Source organism: Garra rufa, chromosome 12, assembly GCF_049309525.1.
Source record: "Garra rufa chromosome 12, GarRuf1.0, whole genome shotgun sequence".
In the NCBI taxonomy this organism is placed as follows: domain Eukaryota; kingdom Metazoa; phylum Chordata; class Actinopteri; order Cypriniformes; family Cyprinidae; genus Garra; species Garra rufa.
In genome coordinates, this window is record NC_133372.1 from 11,150,581 (window position 1) to 11,168,774 (window position 18,194).

Sequence of the window (18,194 nt, forward strand, 5' to 3'; positions counted from 1 at the left end):
GGAATGAAACAAGGATAAATGGCCTAATAGAAGGTTGGGAAATACCTTAATGTTCAAACTGTCAGTGGTGATGCACTGATCTTGATTCTCTGATTTTTTTTACAAGCAAACTGGCCGATTCTAATTCAGAAAAAGTTTTTTGGTTTTTTTTTAAGCAAGAGATAAGATAGAATAAAAAAATAAAATTAACATGACGTTTTTTTTTTTTTTTGTTGTTGTTGTTCTATTACAGGACAAACACTGTAACCATTTAAAATTAGAGGCAACCACTGCATTTTAATCACCACCCAAAGACAGATTCTACATGCATAAGCAGCTGATCTCATTTAGATTAAATAAGATGCTTTTTTTAAAAATCTGATTTAAAAACAGAATGGTCTGACATTATTTGAAATTTTGCTACATAAAAGCAGATGAGCTGATTGAGAGCACAAGTTCACTCTCTGAGAGCTGGTGGCGCTTATGGAACAGCAGCAAGAGAGCATTTGCTTAATTACCACTGTAAACAAAGCAGCACTGCAGCTAGAAATATCACTTTAGTTTAGGCCCTGATCAGACAGAACACGTTTTTGCAGTGAGACGCGCCTTTTTTGAATTGTTTTCGGTTGGCAGTGAGAGTTTTGCGTGCTGTTTACGCACCCCCGGGCGCCTCGCATTTTTGCAGGAGCGTTTAGAGCACCTGAAGTTGAAAAACAACAACTGAGCAGAAAAAAGCCCAATGTCATTCACGTTTTTTTTCCATTGTCCAATCGAATGAATGGTGAGGCAGGCCTTCCGTTGTGGTGACAAAAGTTTACTGTTGCTTAAAAACTGCAGAGACTGTGGTGATGGAGGAGAAACTTTTGGTGTCTGTCACAGGTTACCAAGAGCCATATTTAAGGTTTTTGCTAATATGACAGTTTACTTAACAGCAAAAACCAACGATTTTAAAGCGCTCACGCTATAATCCTTTGATTAGAGTGACAGGACTGCTGATTTGGTGGTTGCCTAGCAACATAAAAAAAAGTGCACTGCAGTGCGCCTCACGTTTTCAGACCTAAAGAATGCGTGATCAGGGCCTTAGTAAGTCACTCACCACCTATTTCTTTAATGTGTAATTAAGCTTATGAGTAAGACTTCTGTTTCATTAGCTGCTATTGGAAAATTACGAGAAGAATAACAACGTACAGTAAACCGTAAAAACATTTGCACTACAAACCAGTGTGCTCATAATTAAGATATAAATTAAAATGTCCAGACACACCAATTTGCAATATCACGCATTAAAACTAACATTTTATACAGATATAAACAAAAATAGCTGGACGCAGATGACATCAAATTTACAAATGGCTATGCCGCCTCTTACGGGAAGAAAAAGATAGAGACAAGGTGAAGAAAAACAAAATACCATCTTAACTTTCTGAAGACAGTTCCCCTCTATATATAAACCCCTAATTCGAGATTAAGGACTTTCTTCCAATAATTTGCACATCGTAATCAGTGAGCTTGCCAGCATTTTCTCCTTTTGGAATCAGTCTCCAGCATCTCTGGCCTTTGTTAACATCCTGATTACACACTCGTTAACATTTTCACAAAAATTACACTTTGGAAAATGCTTGCAATTCAGTTTGTGTGCAAGACTGGAACAGAGATCGGCTGAAATAAAACCAAACAGCTGATTGCAGATTGTGCATTCGGAGCAAAAACTGGTTGGTTCCGATTTATGGCAGTTTGAATGTTTTCTAAAGTTTTTTTTTTTTTTTTTTTTATACTTTTTCAGGCCAACTAAAAAAAAAAAATTTCAGGACATTTTCCATTTCCTCACATTTTCCAGGACTGGAAAAATTAATCATCACTTTTCAAACTTTTCCAAGACGCATGAGAACGAGAACCCCCTGCAAAGACCAACTATCGTAATTGGCACCAACTTCCAACACAAAAAAATACTATTTCAAACATTTTAAATAGTGAAATACATGTATTTATTCTGTATTTGGATACATTTTTACAATACATGTTTTACCTTATCAGCCTTCAACAAAAACTTGGAAAATGTACAATTTTAATGACACCAACACAGAACTCTTTTGGTAGCCAGTGTAAAACACGTGTCGTCACAGCTGTGGGCAGAGGTGGACGGAGCAGTATTTACATGGCAAACAGAATGAGGAAAGCCACCATCAAACAGAAGAGACCCATAGCCTCAGACAGGGCAAATCCCAAGATAGCATATGAGAACAACTGCTGCTTCAGAGACGGGTTCCTGCGGGAGAGAAAGAGAGGTCAGAGGTCACTCGTCACCAGATCTCTATAAGGAACATTGCTTTGTCATGGAAAAACAGACAGTGGCTAACAACAGTGTGATGCATGAGGTTAAATTTGCTCAAGCTGAAATATATAAACTCAACATTTTACATAATACTACTCTTGCATTGCTGCAATACTCTAACTTACAATTTGAGTACCATACAGAAAGGTCAGGAAATCATTGTTTCATGTACTACTGATGGCAACAAGACGGTAACTATTTTCAGAAACCATATCAGTGGTGCATATTGGTCTTGTCTACCTGGCATATCCAATAATGAGGCTGCCGAACACTGTTCCGATTCCAGCTCCTGAACCTGCCACTCCCACAGTGGCAGCACCAGCACCAATGAATTTGGCGGCTGTGTCGATGTCACGGCTTACGGCGCTTGTCTGAAAACCCCGCACTGCAACCTGGGAAATGGCTGTCTGTGGCAGAAAGGCTGGGCTGGCCTTAAGAGACAAAAAGAAAAAGACATGATCAAAAATGAATGAGCCGCAGACTTCACTTCATCACTTGACCACTTCGTAGATTGAATCAAGCTTATGCATGCAAGTGCATATAACAGGAATGACTCTTAAGATGATTTATGAACTGGTCCTTGCATAGGGAAAAGGCTTTAATGGGAAAATATCTGCTAAAAGGATATTAAACACCCATTTACAACAGCATGCAAGTGCCCCTGATCTTAAACATGACATATGCATAAACCACTCACCTCTGCAGAGCTGACATCTGGCCTGGAGAGCAGAGAGGCAGAGAGTGGTCTGTACAGCGCCCTTGAACCAGAGCGGACCTGAGACAAAGATGAAAAATCACATTAGGACCAAAGACATACAATCACGTTCGTTATAAATGCTGCACTTAAGACTGACACTTAAGGCCTAACTGTTGCTTCAACACTTGAATTATGTGAAAGGTGCCTTGCATCCAGAAAATCTATTTAATATTTGCTAACATTTGAAGTTATCAAATCACACTCCAAATGTAAACTGAACAAGTTATTACATTCATAATTAAATTAATAAAAGGTATGTGGCTAGTACAGTACAAAAGGACAGCAACAGAACACCCGCAGCTTTGAACCAACCATCACTACTGTATTTTATCCTTTAGCTCGAGTGTATTATATTCAAAAGAGTTCTGTTTTTGTTCCACATTTCAGCTGACTATAAAACATTGTTTAGCTGTCAGATTTCTGTAATGACCTTGACTTCCCTGGAATCGCCGTTCAGATAGCATTAGCAACAAGCCGCCCATTGACATCTTAACCACAATGACATACACACAAACAAATTCTGCAGCAGTATTTTTTCCACTATGCAACCTAAAGAACCCATACGAAAAGCACTGCATCATCATAGGAAAAAAAAAAAAAAGTCAAGCGCACCAGGCCTCTTGCATCTTAAGGAAGCATCATTTTCTTGAGCTTATTCAATACTTGAGTTATCCTAACAGCAAAAATCCCCTCAAATACTTACCAGTGCGGGTGTGGACACGAACTTCGCACAGGCGTACATGTTTGATTGAGTTCGCTGACTGTGGTGAGGAATAAACCCGCGTCTGTCTCTATAGAAAAAGCCGACAGTTTAAGGTCAATGCAATATCAGCGCTTTCAAAACGCTGATTGGTGCTAAATAAATAGTTCTGCACGGCCTATACAAGCTGTAAAATATGAAATTGATCAAATTATATGATTAAATGCATCTAAAACGTAATGATGGTATAAGATTGTGACAATATAGCTTCTCCGGTTCCCATTTAGCTCTCCTTCACTTACCCGGCTGCAGAGGTCGAACCGCTGAGGAGCTATTGCGCATGCCCGACCCTCTATTTAATGAAGCTCCCGGATGCGTGCATGACGCGCTTGAAGGTCATTCAATGGTGCTTTATTTAAAACTGCAATGAGGGCAAAGAAAACATAACAGTTATGTTTACTGCTATTTTACACATTTAACAGACTCTAACAATATGTGTAAGATAGCTGAGTGCAGATTAAGTGTGTATTAAAATAAGACAGAGCAAATAGATTGGTGTATCAACTTTTGTAAACAAAATATACAAACAATGCTTAGTATTTCAGTACTGCTTATTGTTTTCATAATTATTAATAGGCTACTTAGAATACACAAGAAAGTTATATAAAACACCACTTGGATCATGAGAGAATCCATAAGGGTTCTATAAAACAATTCATGACTTTTTTTTTGGATTGTCATGTGACCCTGGACCACAAACCAGTCTGAAGTTGCATGGGTTGCATTTGTAGCAATAGCCAAAAATACATTGTATGGGTCAAAATGATCTATTTTTCTTTTATGACAAAAATCATCAGGATATTAAGTAAAGATCATGTTCCATGAAGATATTTTGTACATTTCCTACCGTAAATATATAAAAAATGAGTAATATGCATTACTGAGAACAGGCAATTTTCCCAATAATTAAATTTTTTTGCACTCTCAGATTTAGGATTTTCAAATAGTTGTATCTCCGCCAAATATTGTCCTATTCCAGCAAACCATACCTCAATGGAAAGCTTATTTACTTTCATTTTTTTGAAATTGAGATTTATACACCAAATCAAAATGTCAAAAAATGTACCCTTATGACGGGTTTTGTGGTCTAGTGTCACATATAACATTTGCTGGTCTGACATACTGAACAAGTCTGAAATAGCACATCTGAAATCACGTTATACATGATCAAAGGACATATGATTGCAAGGCGCTGTAGGTATGTTTAGGTTGGAGCAACTGAGAATCTTGAGAAAAGAAATTAACATAATATTTTCATAAGAAAAAGCCCTGTAAATATTACATTTTTGAGTTACTTCAATTGCTTTGGCAACATGACAAAATAGGAAGTTATGTAATAGACTAAATCTTCTTTTAGTGATCAATAAAGCATGATTACTTACAGTTAAAGTCAAAAGTTTACATACACCTTGCAGAATCTGCAAAATGGTAATTATTTTTCCAAAATAAGAGGGATTAAAATGCATGTTATTTTTCAGCATTTTTGTGTATTTGAACCCTTTCCAACAATGACTGTATGATTTTGAGATCTATCTTTTCACACTGAGGACAACTGAGGGACTCATATGCAACTATTACAGAAGGTTCAAACACTCACTGATGCTCCAGAAGGAAACACAATGCATTGTGTCTTCTGGGAAACATGTAAGTATATTTTGTAGCTTCTGAAGGGCAGTACTAGATGGAAAAATATATTTAGGCATAATAAGAAAAATTTACACATTTTTAATGCATCGTGTTTCCATCTGGAGCATCCGTGAGTGTTTGAACCTTCTGTAATAGTTGCATATGATTCCCTCATCCAAAAAATGGATCTCAAAATGGCATTAGTCATTGTTGGAAATGGTTCAATACAAAAAAAAAAAAAATGCTGAAAAAAAAAAAACTAATTTTGTGGGACCCTGACAGATTTTTCTGAAGAACTGAAGGCAGTTTAACATGCATTTTGTATGATATCTCTTATTTTGGTCAAATAATTAACATTTTGCAGATTCTGCAAGGTGTATGTAAACTTTTGTGTTTCAAAAACATTTCATTTAGCCTTTCTGTGTTGTGCTTCTTAATTCCTAAACTAATTCCTCCTTACTTTTCATGATAATGCTCAAAGAATTATTCTTTAGAAAATGAAATTTTATTGGACTTACCATGCACACAATCCAGTCTGCAAATGCAACAGACAACAAATGTGCACAACAACTTGCAAGTACTGACAAACAAGAACAAGTGGATAATTCCAGTTCTGAAGTACATGAATTTTGTGTTCAATTCACAATTAACATGAAAGTGAAAAGAACAAACAGCTACGAAATTATCATTATTATAATTTTTTTAATTCATGAATAAATGCCAGTCATTTCTGGCATGAGTTGACTTGTAAAGCGTAAACATCAATGCAGAAAACATCCTATGTATGACAACCATTTATTTTGACAAAGTTCGCTATCTTGTAAACTGTGCAGTAAGTCCCAGACATATTCTTAACCAGAAAGGCACAAGACAGTTGAATTATACACAAATACATAAACAAACTGTTGGCCAGAAAAACTCAAGCAATTAAGATAAAACAAAAGAATAAATATTTAAGAATCAAAGTGCATTTGGCAAAAAAAGGATTATGCTTTAGAGTGCATTTTTTGTTCAGCTTGCAGTTTCAAAAAATTCTGTAAACACAAAGACAGCTAAACTTTGTAAAACATATCCTGCTACATGTCCTTATTTACTATGCAAGTGAATGCTAATACTGTAAAATGATACTATTATGACTTTAGCAGTTGCATTTTTGTAAAGTCACCCTAATAACCAAACCATACACCGGTATTGTAGTGAGTGACAACACCACTATGATGGGAGCGCACCACACCATTAGTATTCAAACTGTAATGTGATATGATATTTAGCCCACTATATGTATATTTAGAACACTGCTGCACGTATAAATAAATTAGCAGTAAAAACTTTTAACAGCCTCCAGAATTACTAAGATATACCAAATGAACATGCTTTAGAGTGAATTGAAAACCAAACATCCCAAACCAAAAGCTATGAACGGCATTGATCAAAAGGGTGTTTCAACTGCATTTAAACACAGTTTAGTTTGATTCATCCTCTTTCTGCTGCTCCTGAGCTCCAGCCTCTTCCTGTTGGACATCTTCTGAGGGGGACGGACTTTGTTGAGACTGTGCTTCTTCTTCCTCCGATTCATGTGCAGCAGGCTGATCTTCAGCAGTAGACTCCGCAGTTGTAGTTCTTTCTATGTCATCTGTAAAAATGAAATAATTAAAATAACTGCCACTAGGGATGCATACTGCTAAATTGTGACATTGTGTGTATTAGGCCTGTTATAGCATTAAAAACAAGAATTTGTGTTATTCCTCATTTATTATGATAATACATGTTTAAAGGAACACAACATGCATTATCAGGACTGTAAATAAGCCAATTAATAATTATAGGAAAAATTTAGGAGCCATGCACCTAAAAGATCTGTTTATATTTTTTAAAGAGAGGTATTCAACATTTTAGACATTCAGTATCTGCCTTTGCAAATTTTTTTGTTCATAAATTTATATTTGCATCTTTTTTTGTTGCAATTTCTTTTTCTACAAAGAGCAGAAAATTAAGCTGAATGTCAAAAATGCAGGATATTTCTCTTAAGACAGATATAAAACAGACATAACCTTTTAAACCACAGATTAGAAGACATTTTTCATATGTACAGATTTGATTTAAAGCCATTTGCAAACATACAAACACACCTTCCTGATTTTATTGGTGACAGTCATTAATTTTTTGTATGATTTTTGTGTATGAGAGTGATATGATTGCGATAATGATTATGTTACCCACAATAATTGAAATGAGCAGAGAATAGCACATAAGCATCATGCAGTGCATACACTACTGTTCAAAAGTTGAGGGTCAATATGATTTAAAAAAAAATAAATTAATACTTTCATTCAGCAAGGACACATTAAATTGATCAAAAGTGACAGCAAAGAAATTGATAATGCTACAAAAAATATTTCAAATAAATGTTACATTTAGTTTTCTAAGGAAGCACAACGGTTTCAACACTGATAATAAAAATAAATATTTCTTAAATTCTGTCATTACTCACCCTCATGTCATTCCAAACCCATAAGACTGTCATTTATCTACAGAATACAAAGTATTTTCATTGCTTCATAAAATTAAGGTTGAACCACTGATGCCACATGGACTATTTTAACGATGTCCTTACTACCTTTCTGGGTCTTAAACGTGGAAGTACCATTGCTCTCTATGGAGGGTCAGAAAGCTGTTGGATTTCATCAGAAATAACTTAATTTGTGTTCCGAAAATAAAGCTCTTACAGGTTTCTAATGACATAATGGTGAGTTATTATTAACAGAATTTTTATTTTTGGGTGAACTATCCCTTGAGGCACCTATAACTGAAACTGAGAACTGGAGTAAAAAATATTTTAAAGTATATTAAAATAGAAAACATTTATTTTAAAATGTAAATTGTATTATTTTTGATCAAATAAATGCAGCCTTGGTGAGCAAAGGAACCTTTCAAAAACAAAAAAAACCTTACTGACCCCAAACTTTTGAATGGCATTGTATGTGTAAGTAAAATATGTCTGTGTTCTGGGACCTGAGGGAAATTTCTTGAAACTATGAACTTTACTCCAAGGGGTGCCAGAGTTTGAAACACGAGTTGAGCGAGCCGAGACAATACGGTCTAAAAAACACACAAATAAAATAAATAACAACATTCATTCATACACATGATAAATGTAAATGATTTCTTCAAAACTGCAGTCTTTTTTTAAAAGGGTCATCGGATGCGAAACTCACTTTAACATGTTGTTTGAACATTAATGTGTGTTGGCAGTTTGTGTACACAACCGCCCTACAATGATAAAAATCCACCCAGTGGTAAAATCATGTCATTCTCAGCTTCTTGTCGGTGTGATGACACATGGACAGAGGCCCCTCCCACAATAGTTGATTGACATGAGCGCCTTACCTTAGACCCGCCCTCACCGATCTGAAACAGTCCAACTCCGATCTCCATTGTGTCAACTCAGGTGCAGGGGAAAAAGAATGTCTCAGATTGAGCGATTGAGGTGTTCTATTGTTGGATGTAATAATGAACATAGCAGTAGTCATTTACTCCAGACATCTGAGCCGCTAAACATGCAGAGGATAACGTTACTTTAGTTTTTTTAAAAACGAAAGCGCCGATCCCAATCTACATATGCGTCTATGTTCGTGCGAATTGTTCGTGATGCAGCTTCACCCACAGCAGAAGTGAGTATAAGTAAGGGATAATGTACAGGCAGCCGGTAGTTATCGCAGAAATAAGCCCCGACAGTGTGATCAGGTCTTGTATCACACTGAAGGGGCTTATTTCGCGATAACTACAGGCTGCCTGTACATTATCCCGCTTATTACACGGCTACTTGCCACATAAGGAAAAAAACTGGACATGAATATGAATTTGAAACCTTTTATTGGCATATTTGTTTTGAATTAACATTTTTATCCTTCCGCGAAACGATATAGTACCACGTGACTAACATTCAAACTATGTACGTTAGTAAGACAATTTAAATAGATTAATGTCGAAATTTTCCATTGTTAATTGTGGTTGTCCAGTGTTTGTCACAAGATGGCGCCAAACGGTAATCTTTGTTGGCACGGAGGGATTTTAAACATACAAGTAGTACCGGCTATGTGTTATTACTTTGGAGCGGTGATTATTTGAAAAGAACGAACCTGCAAATGTCTCAACTGACCAATCAGAATCAAGCATTCCAAAGAGCCGTGTAATAAGGTTTTTTATGCATATTTGAAAACAGCCTTTCTTAATAATGTGCTTGTTGGCAAGTTTCTCCGGTAAATGCGGCTAAAGTAAACATTGTGGCTCATAATCCCACATCAGAGAGGGGCGGGGCGAGCAGAGCTCATTTGCATTTAAAGGAACCATGCAATAAAATGAGTTGAGTTTTTACAGAGCTGCTTTTGACAAGGTAAAAGGGTGTTTTGTTACACTACTATTGAGAATTTTTAACCAAAGTATATTATAGACTTTTCATTAAGAATCAAAATGGGCATCTGATGACCCCTTTAAAAGATGTTTTCTCTCCTCTTGGAGGCTGTCCAGCTGAAGTTTTAAGACTGAATGACACATGGCATGATAAGATGACGAAATTATTTTATGAGGTCTTGATAATGAGGCTGTCAGCAGCATGAAATACCTTCAGGGGCGTCACTGTCCTCTGGTGTCTCTGTGGCGGCGGAAGACTGTGTTTCAGGGGATTCAGAGCGAAGTCTACGCTCAAAACTGAATTCTGGGAGTCTGGGTGCCTGGGGGCGTGTCTTTCTTGCCGGGTTCATGAAGTAGCAATAACCACAACGGAACGCTGTAACATGAAACACCACACATGAGTTAAAATAAAAACCTCAGAAGTATCTTCTGGCAAAAAAAAACCCTAAAAACTTCCCAGTTCCATACTGTGTTTTGACCAGGGTTTCAGGTCTGCGTAATAAACCAGCCCAATTGCTACTCAAAACTTGCTCAATCATTGTCAAAATTAGCCCAGTCGTGTTCTGGGAGAAATTAGCTATTAAAATGGATCCATAATTGCGTTCCTAGGAGTCCTCCTCAGTTGAAATCGCATTCTGAGGGGGTGAGATTTGAAAAACAACCTGCGAAAACAATATAAAAGTAACCCTATTCTGTGAAAAAAACATAGATTTGGCAACACTGGTTCTGACAGGTTCTTACCTACATACTCAAATTCCTCCTTCAAAGCCATACCATTGTGGGAAAAACACTGCTGGCAAATCAATGCGTATCTAAAAGTATAAGAATATATAGAAGGATCGTGAGAGACAAATCATTTTCGCATGTACTGACATAATTCTGGCCTAAAGAGTGCTCAATGTGTTTCTCTTAACTTGTATGTAATGCCTTGTTGCATGTTATACCAATGTAATACCTGTTCTGAGGTCCATCTCCCACCAAATACTCAATGACTCTGTCCACAGCACTGCGCTCTCTTGGAAGGATGGGTCGAGCGAGAGGTGGACCAGGAGGACGCATACCTAAATGATCAAGAATTTAATCAATGCAGAAATCAGAAAAAATGACCTGCCCGCAGCCCGAATTTCACGATAATGCAAATGACATCAAACTTGGCAAGGCAGTAAGAAGCCTATTAAGTTCAGTTTGTGTTTAAGCCCCAGAAAATGTTGATTTAGTGAACAATGCACTAATCCTTGAATCTAGTAAGGAATTTTTATACAGACTTAAACCGTGAATGCCTTTATCCACACTTAAAGGGATAGTTCAACTAAAAATGAAAATTCTAATTCGCTCTCATGTCATTCCAAACCTGTACAACTTTCTTTTTTCTAGAATTGCACGATATACCGGTACTATGGTAGTATCACGGTACTAAAGCTTAAAAATACCCATGGTACCATTGCATTTTTTAAGCGGTAGGGTTGTCCATACGATAGTACCATAAGATATGTTGTATGCACGGCAGAAACACTGTTTAAAATGAACATTAATTTGAATTAATTTGAACATGCACGGCAGCAAAAACATTACAAGTTGATTGCCAAAATGTCTTTCTGCTGTGCTTTGTGTAGTACATGCTGTGTATACGCTTATATGGTACATAACGTTTCCTGATGCTTCAGTTTAGTTTGAAATGAGAAGCTGCACTTGCAGGTCATTGTTCAAGCTGCAAGTTTGATGTCATTTAAAAAATAGCAGCTCAAGAATCACTTATTCAACATCTTAACATCTTACAAGAAAATATTCTCGCAGTTTTATTCATTTGCCCAATTTTAGAACAGGAGTAATAATTTGTTCGTGGAAGCATCTTTGCAATCACAAATGCAATTCCATTAATTAACATATTACTCATCTTTTATTTACATTTGAACAAAAGTGGCATTTCCAAAATTATTCCTACCCTTCTCAATAATCAATAGAAAAGCCTTTGTTGGCTATTACAGCAATCAAACGCTTCCTATAATTGCTGAGCAGCTTTTTGCATGTCTCCACTGGTATTTTTGCCCATTCACCTTTAGCGACGAGCTCCAACTCTTTCAGGTTGGAGGGTCTCCTTGCCATCACCCTGATCTTTAGCTCCCTCCACAGATTCTCATTTGGATTTAAGTCAGGACTTTGGCTGGGCCACTGCAAAACGTTAATGTTTTTGTCTGCTAACCATTTCTTCACTGTCTGCCTTGAGATGTTGCTACCAGTAAAGCCCAGATTCATCAGGATGGCCTTGGTGGTGATCCTTGGATTCTTTTTTCCCCTCGCTCACTATCCTCCTGACAGCTGTCACTTTTGGTTTCTGACCATGTCTTCTGAGATTTTTCACAATGCAGAACGTCTTGTATTTTTTAATAATACTTTGCACTGTAGCCACTGGAACTTCAAAACATTTAGATATGGTCTTATAGCCCTTTCCTGACTTGTGAGCAGCCACAATGCATAGCCACAGTTCCTCAGTGAGCTCCTTTGTCTTAGCCATGACTGTCCACAAACCAACAGCAGAGAGCTTCTGTTTTTCACCTGTTGAGTTGATTAAAACAGCTGTTCCCAATGAATCAGAGTAATTAGGATGCTTTAGAACAGTGTTTCTCAACTCCAGTCCTCGGGACCCACTGCTCTGCACATTTTGTATGTCTTCCTCATTTAAGGCACCTGATTTTGATCATCAGCTCATTAGTAGAAAGATTCATGAACTGAACTGAGTGTGTCAGACTCAGAAACATACAAAATGTGCAGAGCAGTGGGTCCCGAGGACTGGAGTTGAGAAACACTGCTTTAGAACAGCTTGGACTATTTGGAATGGTATAGAACTTTGGATTTTCCCACAGACTGTGACAGTTTGCAAAGGGTATGAATAATTTTGGGCATGCCACTTTTTGTTCAAATGTAAAAAAAAAAAGTTGAGAACTTGTACATCGTCTTATTATCTTTTGGGAGAAGCCTGTGTCATTTCCGGAAAAAAAACAACAACTTGCTGGTTGAATAAAAGTAACTTTAAGTCAGAATTTGCCAGGGGTATGAATAATTTCGGGCTTGACTAAATATATATATATATATATATATATATATATATATATATATATATATATATATATATATATGCTGTTTTTTCACTGATTCACTAAGCCATTCATAAAACCAGTCATTTGATTCGCTCCTGAAGGATTCAGCCGTTTTGAAAGAATCGTTTGAATGACTCAGTGATTCAATCATGAACACTTGCTGCCATCTGCTGGCGGTTTAAAATTTTCCCATCATATTACATTCTACAAAAACGTAAAATTCTTGTAATATTATGTTTTCATTTATTTACACGGAATAGCATTGTATTTTTAGTCTTGGCCATTTATCATTTAACATTTTTATATAAAAATAATTATTAGTGCATTACAATCAAAAATCACACAGCCATTTATACTGTATGATCGAAGACATCATTGTTTAATTAACAGGTAAATGTATTATTTAATAAAAAATTATGATACTACCCATTAAATATAAACTACAACTAATTTACAGTAACAGGACATCTTCTATTTTATCATAATTTCATAGAGCCACAGCTATCTGTTTTTCATTTAATTATCCACAATGTATCTACGCTATAAGTATAGTGTACTGAACCTGATCCAGGTCCTGGTGAATAAGGACTCATGCTTCTTCTCATCATTTGTTGTGGTGTTTCTGCCTGGGTCGCTCCTGTTGGGCTGGCTACAGCCCCAGCTAGCCCTTTCTCTGGAGGCCCACCTGGAGCACCACGAAGAGGTGTGGCTCCTGGGGACATGGGACTGGGTACTGGACCAGGAGTAGCCATTGCAACATGCCGCTGCCGAAGGTCTGGATATAATGAAATGAAATGAAAGTATATAATGAAAGCATATTAGGCATAGAGTAAACACACATGAACACTCAATAACTTCAATGCATATACAATAACAAATGCATTTACAAACCTTGTCCTGGTCTAGGGGTCATATGGGGTCTGACTGGAGTGGCTTCTGCTTCCTGTAAAGACAAACCATGTATTCATCTAAATAAATCCCTACATCTGTTTAAAGCCATTTTCAAGCTTTAATAATACATGAGACTCTACTTACTACTTTCTTTTTAGATTCTGGATCGAATCGCTCTAATATGACTTTTGCATTTTTGTAGGTCTCTGTTTCCATCACCTCCTCAAGCTGAGAAAAGCATAATTCGTTATAATAACAATGTTATTCATCTAAAATATTATTAGCCACAAACAAGCCTAATACCTTGGACAGTTTTTCTAATGTGTCTGAAATCATACTTACTATTTTCCGTTTCTGTGTTTTTAAGTCATCTAATTTTTCATCTGTAACAGAAGTTCATCAATCAAATCCCTGTCAAGATCTTTGGTGTATTGAAACACATTTATAAACAATTCATATGTAAAAAGCACAGTTACAGCAGAGAATAAACTAAATATGAAGAAAATAAAGAAAACAGTAAAGAATGAAGAAAAACAATATATGATGAGCTTACTGTTTCTCTCTGTACGTTTGGAGAAAAGGAAGATGAGTAGTTTTCGTACTAGCAACACTCTGTTAAGAAAGAAAATATAAAATTAAGCAAAAGAGCCATTAACAAATCAATAACGCAACGCAATAACATTGACCTACCTACGTTTTTGAACAGTAAGATGAACTTAAAGAAGTCTCTTCTGCTCACCAGGACTGCATTTATTTGATCCAAAAGCAGTAATATTGTGAAATATTTTTACTATTTTGAATAACTGCTTTCTATTTTAATATATTTTAAAATGTCATTTATTCCTGTGATAAAAGCTACATTTTCAGCATTATTACTCCAGTCTTCAGTGTCCCATGATCCTTCAGAAATCATTCTAATATGTTGATTTACAGTTCAAGAAACATGTATTATTATTATTATCAATATTTAAAATAGTTGAGCCCATTTTTTTCAGGATTGTTTGCTGAATAGAAAGATCCAAAGATCAGCATTTATCACAAATAAAAAGTTTGTAACATTATACACTATACCATTCAAAAGATTGGAGTCAGCATAACTCTTCTTTTTTTGGGGGGGAAAGAAATTATAGATATTAATACTTTTATTTAGCAAGGATGCTTTAAATTGATCAAAAGTGATGTTAAAGACATTTAAAATGTTACAAAATATTTCTATTTCAGATAATTGCTGTTCGTCTGAATGTTCTATTCATCAAAGAAACCAAAAACAAATTTTACTCAGCTGTTTTCAACATAATAATAATAATAATAAAAAATGTTTTTTGTGCAGCAAATTAGAATATTAAAAGGATTTCTGAAGGATCATTTGACTAGAGTAATGATGCTAAAAATTAAGCTTTGAAATCTCAGAAATAAATTACATTTTTAAATATATTCAAAGAGAAAAGTTATTTTAAGAAAAATATTTCAAAATTGTAAAGTTTTTGCTGTACTTTGGATCAAATCAATGCAGGCTTAGTGAGCAGGAGAGACTTTAAAACATTAAAATTCTTACTGTTCAAAAACTTTTGACTAGTAGTGTATATGTGATAATATGTAATACAGATGTAATAACATCAACTGTAATACAATAATCATGCCTAATACAATTGAATTTAATTATCCAGGAATAAAACTTACAGTCCAGGAAAGACCAGCAGAGGCAGGGCAGTGATGAACCGTGCGCTCCACTGCTCAGGGAAGTACAGGTAATACACACACAGACACGTGATCAGGTACAGAGCAGATGAGTAGAAGAGAAGTCGGCCCACCCACAACTTCAGCAAACGCTGGTTCTTTGCACGAAACTCCTCAAGGTCCTTTATGTCCTGTGAATTCATATTGCAATAATGTAAGATCATTACCAATGTAATTACATTAAATGCTGTAAAAATTCATACTTTTTTATTAGTGTAAATGGCATTTTAGTTTATTTATAAAAATGTCTACCTTGTGGTACAGGTATGGTACAGAGTCTTTAATGTCTTTTTTTCTTTTAAAGCATCCTTGCTAAATACAAGTATTAATTTCTATAATTGCTTTAAAAAATATATAGATACAGATATAGATATATACTGACTCCAAGCCTTTGAATGGTATGCTGGATCTTTGAATCTTTCTGTTAATCAAGGAATCCTAAAAAAATAACTCAACTGTTTTAAATACTGTTAATAATAATAATAATAATAAAAAGGTTTTAGAACAGCAAATCAGCATATTAGAATGATTTCTAAAGGATCATGTGACACTGAAGACTGGAGTCACAAGAATAAATGACATTTTAAAATATATTAAAATAGAAAGCAGTTATTTTAAATAGTAGAAATTATTTTACAATATTACTGCTTTTGCTGTAAGAAGAGACTTCTTTAAAAAAACATTAAATCTTACTGTTCAAAAACTTTTGACTGGTAGCGTATAAGCAAAGCTTTTTCTTTAATTTCCTTCATATTTTGTCTAAAGTTTCACTAAATTGTTCCATTAAAAATGTTTTTCTGACTATTATTTGATATGTCAGGTTTACAAGGTTAAGTGGTTTTATCCAAAATAAAGTTATTAATTAGAATGACTGAACCTGAATCTGACTACATTACATTACACTAACAAAATTCAATTTTAAGGTCAGGTCAGGTAGTAATAACTCCTCAAAGTATGTTATAATGTTTGTTTATATGGTGGCATGAAAAACAGATGTGTCACCATGTGTCATGTTACACCATTAAAACCTAAGCCCAACATAAATCGGACTGACATCGACCCTGCTAATGCACAACACGTGAATAGTGAATGCTGGATGTAAGCTCTGTTAGTTACAGCTGAATGTACAGGGGAAATTAAATGTAAAGCCCTCTGGAATTGCAAAGTGTATTCCTACAGCTCACTCTAAACCAAAGCAGTGACCACTACTGGACAGTTAAGGTCAACCGCAGCAGCCCAGCGAACAGATGGTCCTGTCAATATAGTCTCCAGACAGAGAGAGAGGCTTCAGGAGGCGAGCCAGGAATGAGCAAAGCAAGGAAATGCAGCCAGTACAAGGGTTCAGATGATGACATACAGCCCTGTGATGTGTGATAAGGTCACAATGGCTGAAAGAAGTCTGTGAGGTCTGAAAGGGCAGGACAACGGCGAGGAACATACCTTATCGATGGACTCTAGAAGCTCCACAGTGGAAGGTTTAGTCTGTTGGAGCATAACAATAACATTATTGTTATTAGACTGGTTTTAAGAACTGGATTGGGGGAGAGGGGGGACGCAAAAGGAGAAAAATACTCACCTTCCACCGTGAAATTATGGCTCCCATTGTCAGTACTGCAAATCCACACCTTAAAGCAGAAACCAAAACATTCTAATTACCCTCGCAACACATCCACACCCACTAATGCATCTGCACATTTATATTAAGAAACACAATCCTTGCTCGCAACTGAGGTCAGTCATCTTCTCAATAACGTGGTTTGGAGAAGCAAACTCCAAACGAATACCAAGAGTAAGTATATTTAATTGAGAAACAAGATAACAATGCAACTCTAATTATTGCAGAGGGCATTACTACAGCAGGGTCTGGCAGAAAACACCTGCCCTGCCTTCTCGCCAGCCCTAAAACTGTCCTGGATCAAATTCACTTAATGTAAAGCCAGAAGCAGTGTGATTTAAACATATGTTCATTAGGTTAATATTATGCAGAGCATGTTACAAGATACAAATTTCCAAGAGTTCACTCGTTAACTTGCCTTTCTAAAGAGATGGGTCGGAGGCTGAACGTGTGACGGTGACGTTATCAGAGGTTTTCGGAAGTTAATTTGAACCTTCAAAATAAAAGCCCCGTAGCGTACAATTAAAAGTCTTGCACCAAAATAGTTTAAACGGCACTGTCTGCCGTTGTTTTTAAAACTGTAATGTAATTACATAAAAATATAAACCCATGTTTATGGTCCTTATCTGTACGATAATTATTAGGAATTACACTACAAAAAAATAATATTAATAATAATCAAGCAACTGAAAAACGGTGGTAGCCTACTAAGAAATATAAAATATGTAAATACGTAAATGTAAAAATAGAAGCAGGACGTGTTAGCTGTGCAAACTGGTTTTGTATCAAAACATTATTGTAAAACGTACCCTGCACATATTTTAGGGGAATAAATCGGTGGACTGGGAGGGCTCTGACCCCACTAAATAAGGCTTGATCTCAAAACAGACCGATCAAAACGTCGAAACAAGATGTTGTAGAGAGTCATAGAAACTAATCTTAGTAATATTAAGCTTTACCTGACATCTGAAGATAGATACGTTTCTAGCTTT

At 36.0% G+C, this 18,194-nt stretch overlaps 2 protein-coding genes across 4 annotated transcripts; both read right to left on the reverse strand.

Annotated features, from left to right (window-relative positions):
- Window positions 1-1,940: 1,940 nt before the first annotated feature.
- On the reverse strand, window positions 1,941-4,130 carry atp5mc3b (ATP synthase membrane subunit c locus 3b). Its single transcript, XM_073851580.1, has 5 exons — window positions 4,071-4,130; window positions 3,772-3,859; window positions 3,009-3,086; window positions 2,552-2,742; window positions 1,941-2,245 (listed from the first exon to the last, which is right to left on the reverse strand). Exons 2-5 carry the CDS (start codon window positions 3,808-3,810, stop codon window positions 2,131-2,133), a joined length of 423 nt encoding a protein of 140 aa, XP_073707681.1. The 5' UTR covers window positions 3,811-3,859; window positions 4,071-4,130; the 3' UTR covers window positions 1,941-2,130.
- Window positions 4,131-5,937: 1,807 nt separating this feature from the next.
- On the reverse strand, window positions 5,938-17,673 carry lnpk (lunapark, ER junction formation factor). Of its 3 annotated transcripts, none has more exons than XM_073851385.1 (14): window positions 17,621-17,673; window positions 17,164-17,212; window positions 17,028-17,069; window positions 15,531-15,718; window positions 14,404-14,462; window positions 14,193-14,233; window positions 13,995-14,078; window positions 13,851-13,902; window positions 13,645-13,734; window positions 10,820-10,925; window positions 10,606-10,676; window positions 10,076-10,240; window positions 8,467-8,553; window positions 5,938-7,087 (listed from the first exon to the last, which is right to left on the reverse strand). In XM_073851385.1, the coding sequence occupies exons 2-14, from the start codon at window positions 17,188-17,190 to the stop codon at window positions 6,918-6,920; spliced, it is 1,182 nt and encodes a 393-aa protein (XP_073707486.1). In that variant the 5' UTR covers window positions 17,191-17,212; window positions 17,621-17,673; the 3' UTR covers window positions 5,938-6,917. The 3 variants fall into 3 exon arrangements, with proteins under 3 accessions (XP_073707486.1, XP_073707484.1, XP_073707485.1); XM_073851383.1 differs by having other exon boundaries at window positions 13,522-13,734; XM_073851384.1 differs by lacking the exon at window positions 8,467-8,553 and having other exon boundaries at window positions 13,522-13,734.
- Between the last annotated feature and the right edge of the window lie 521 nt (window positions 17,674-18,194).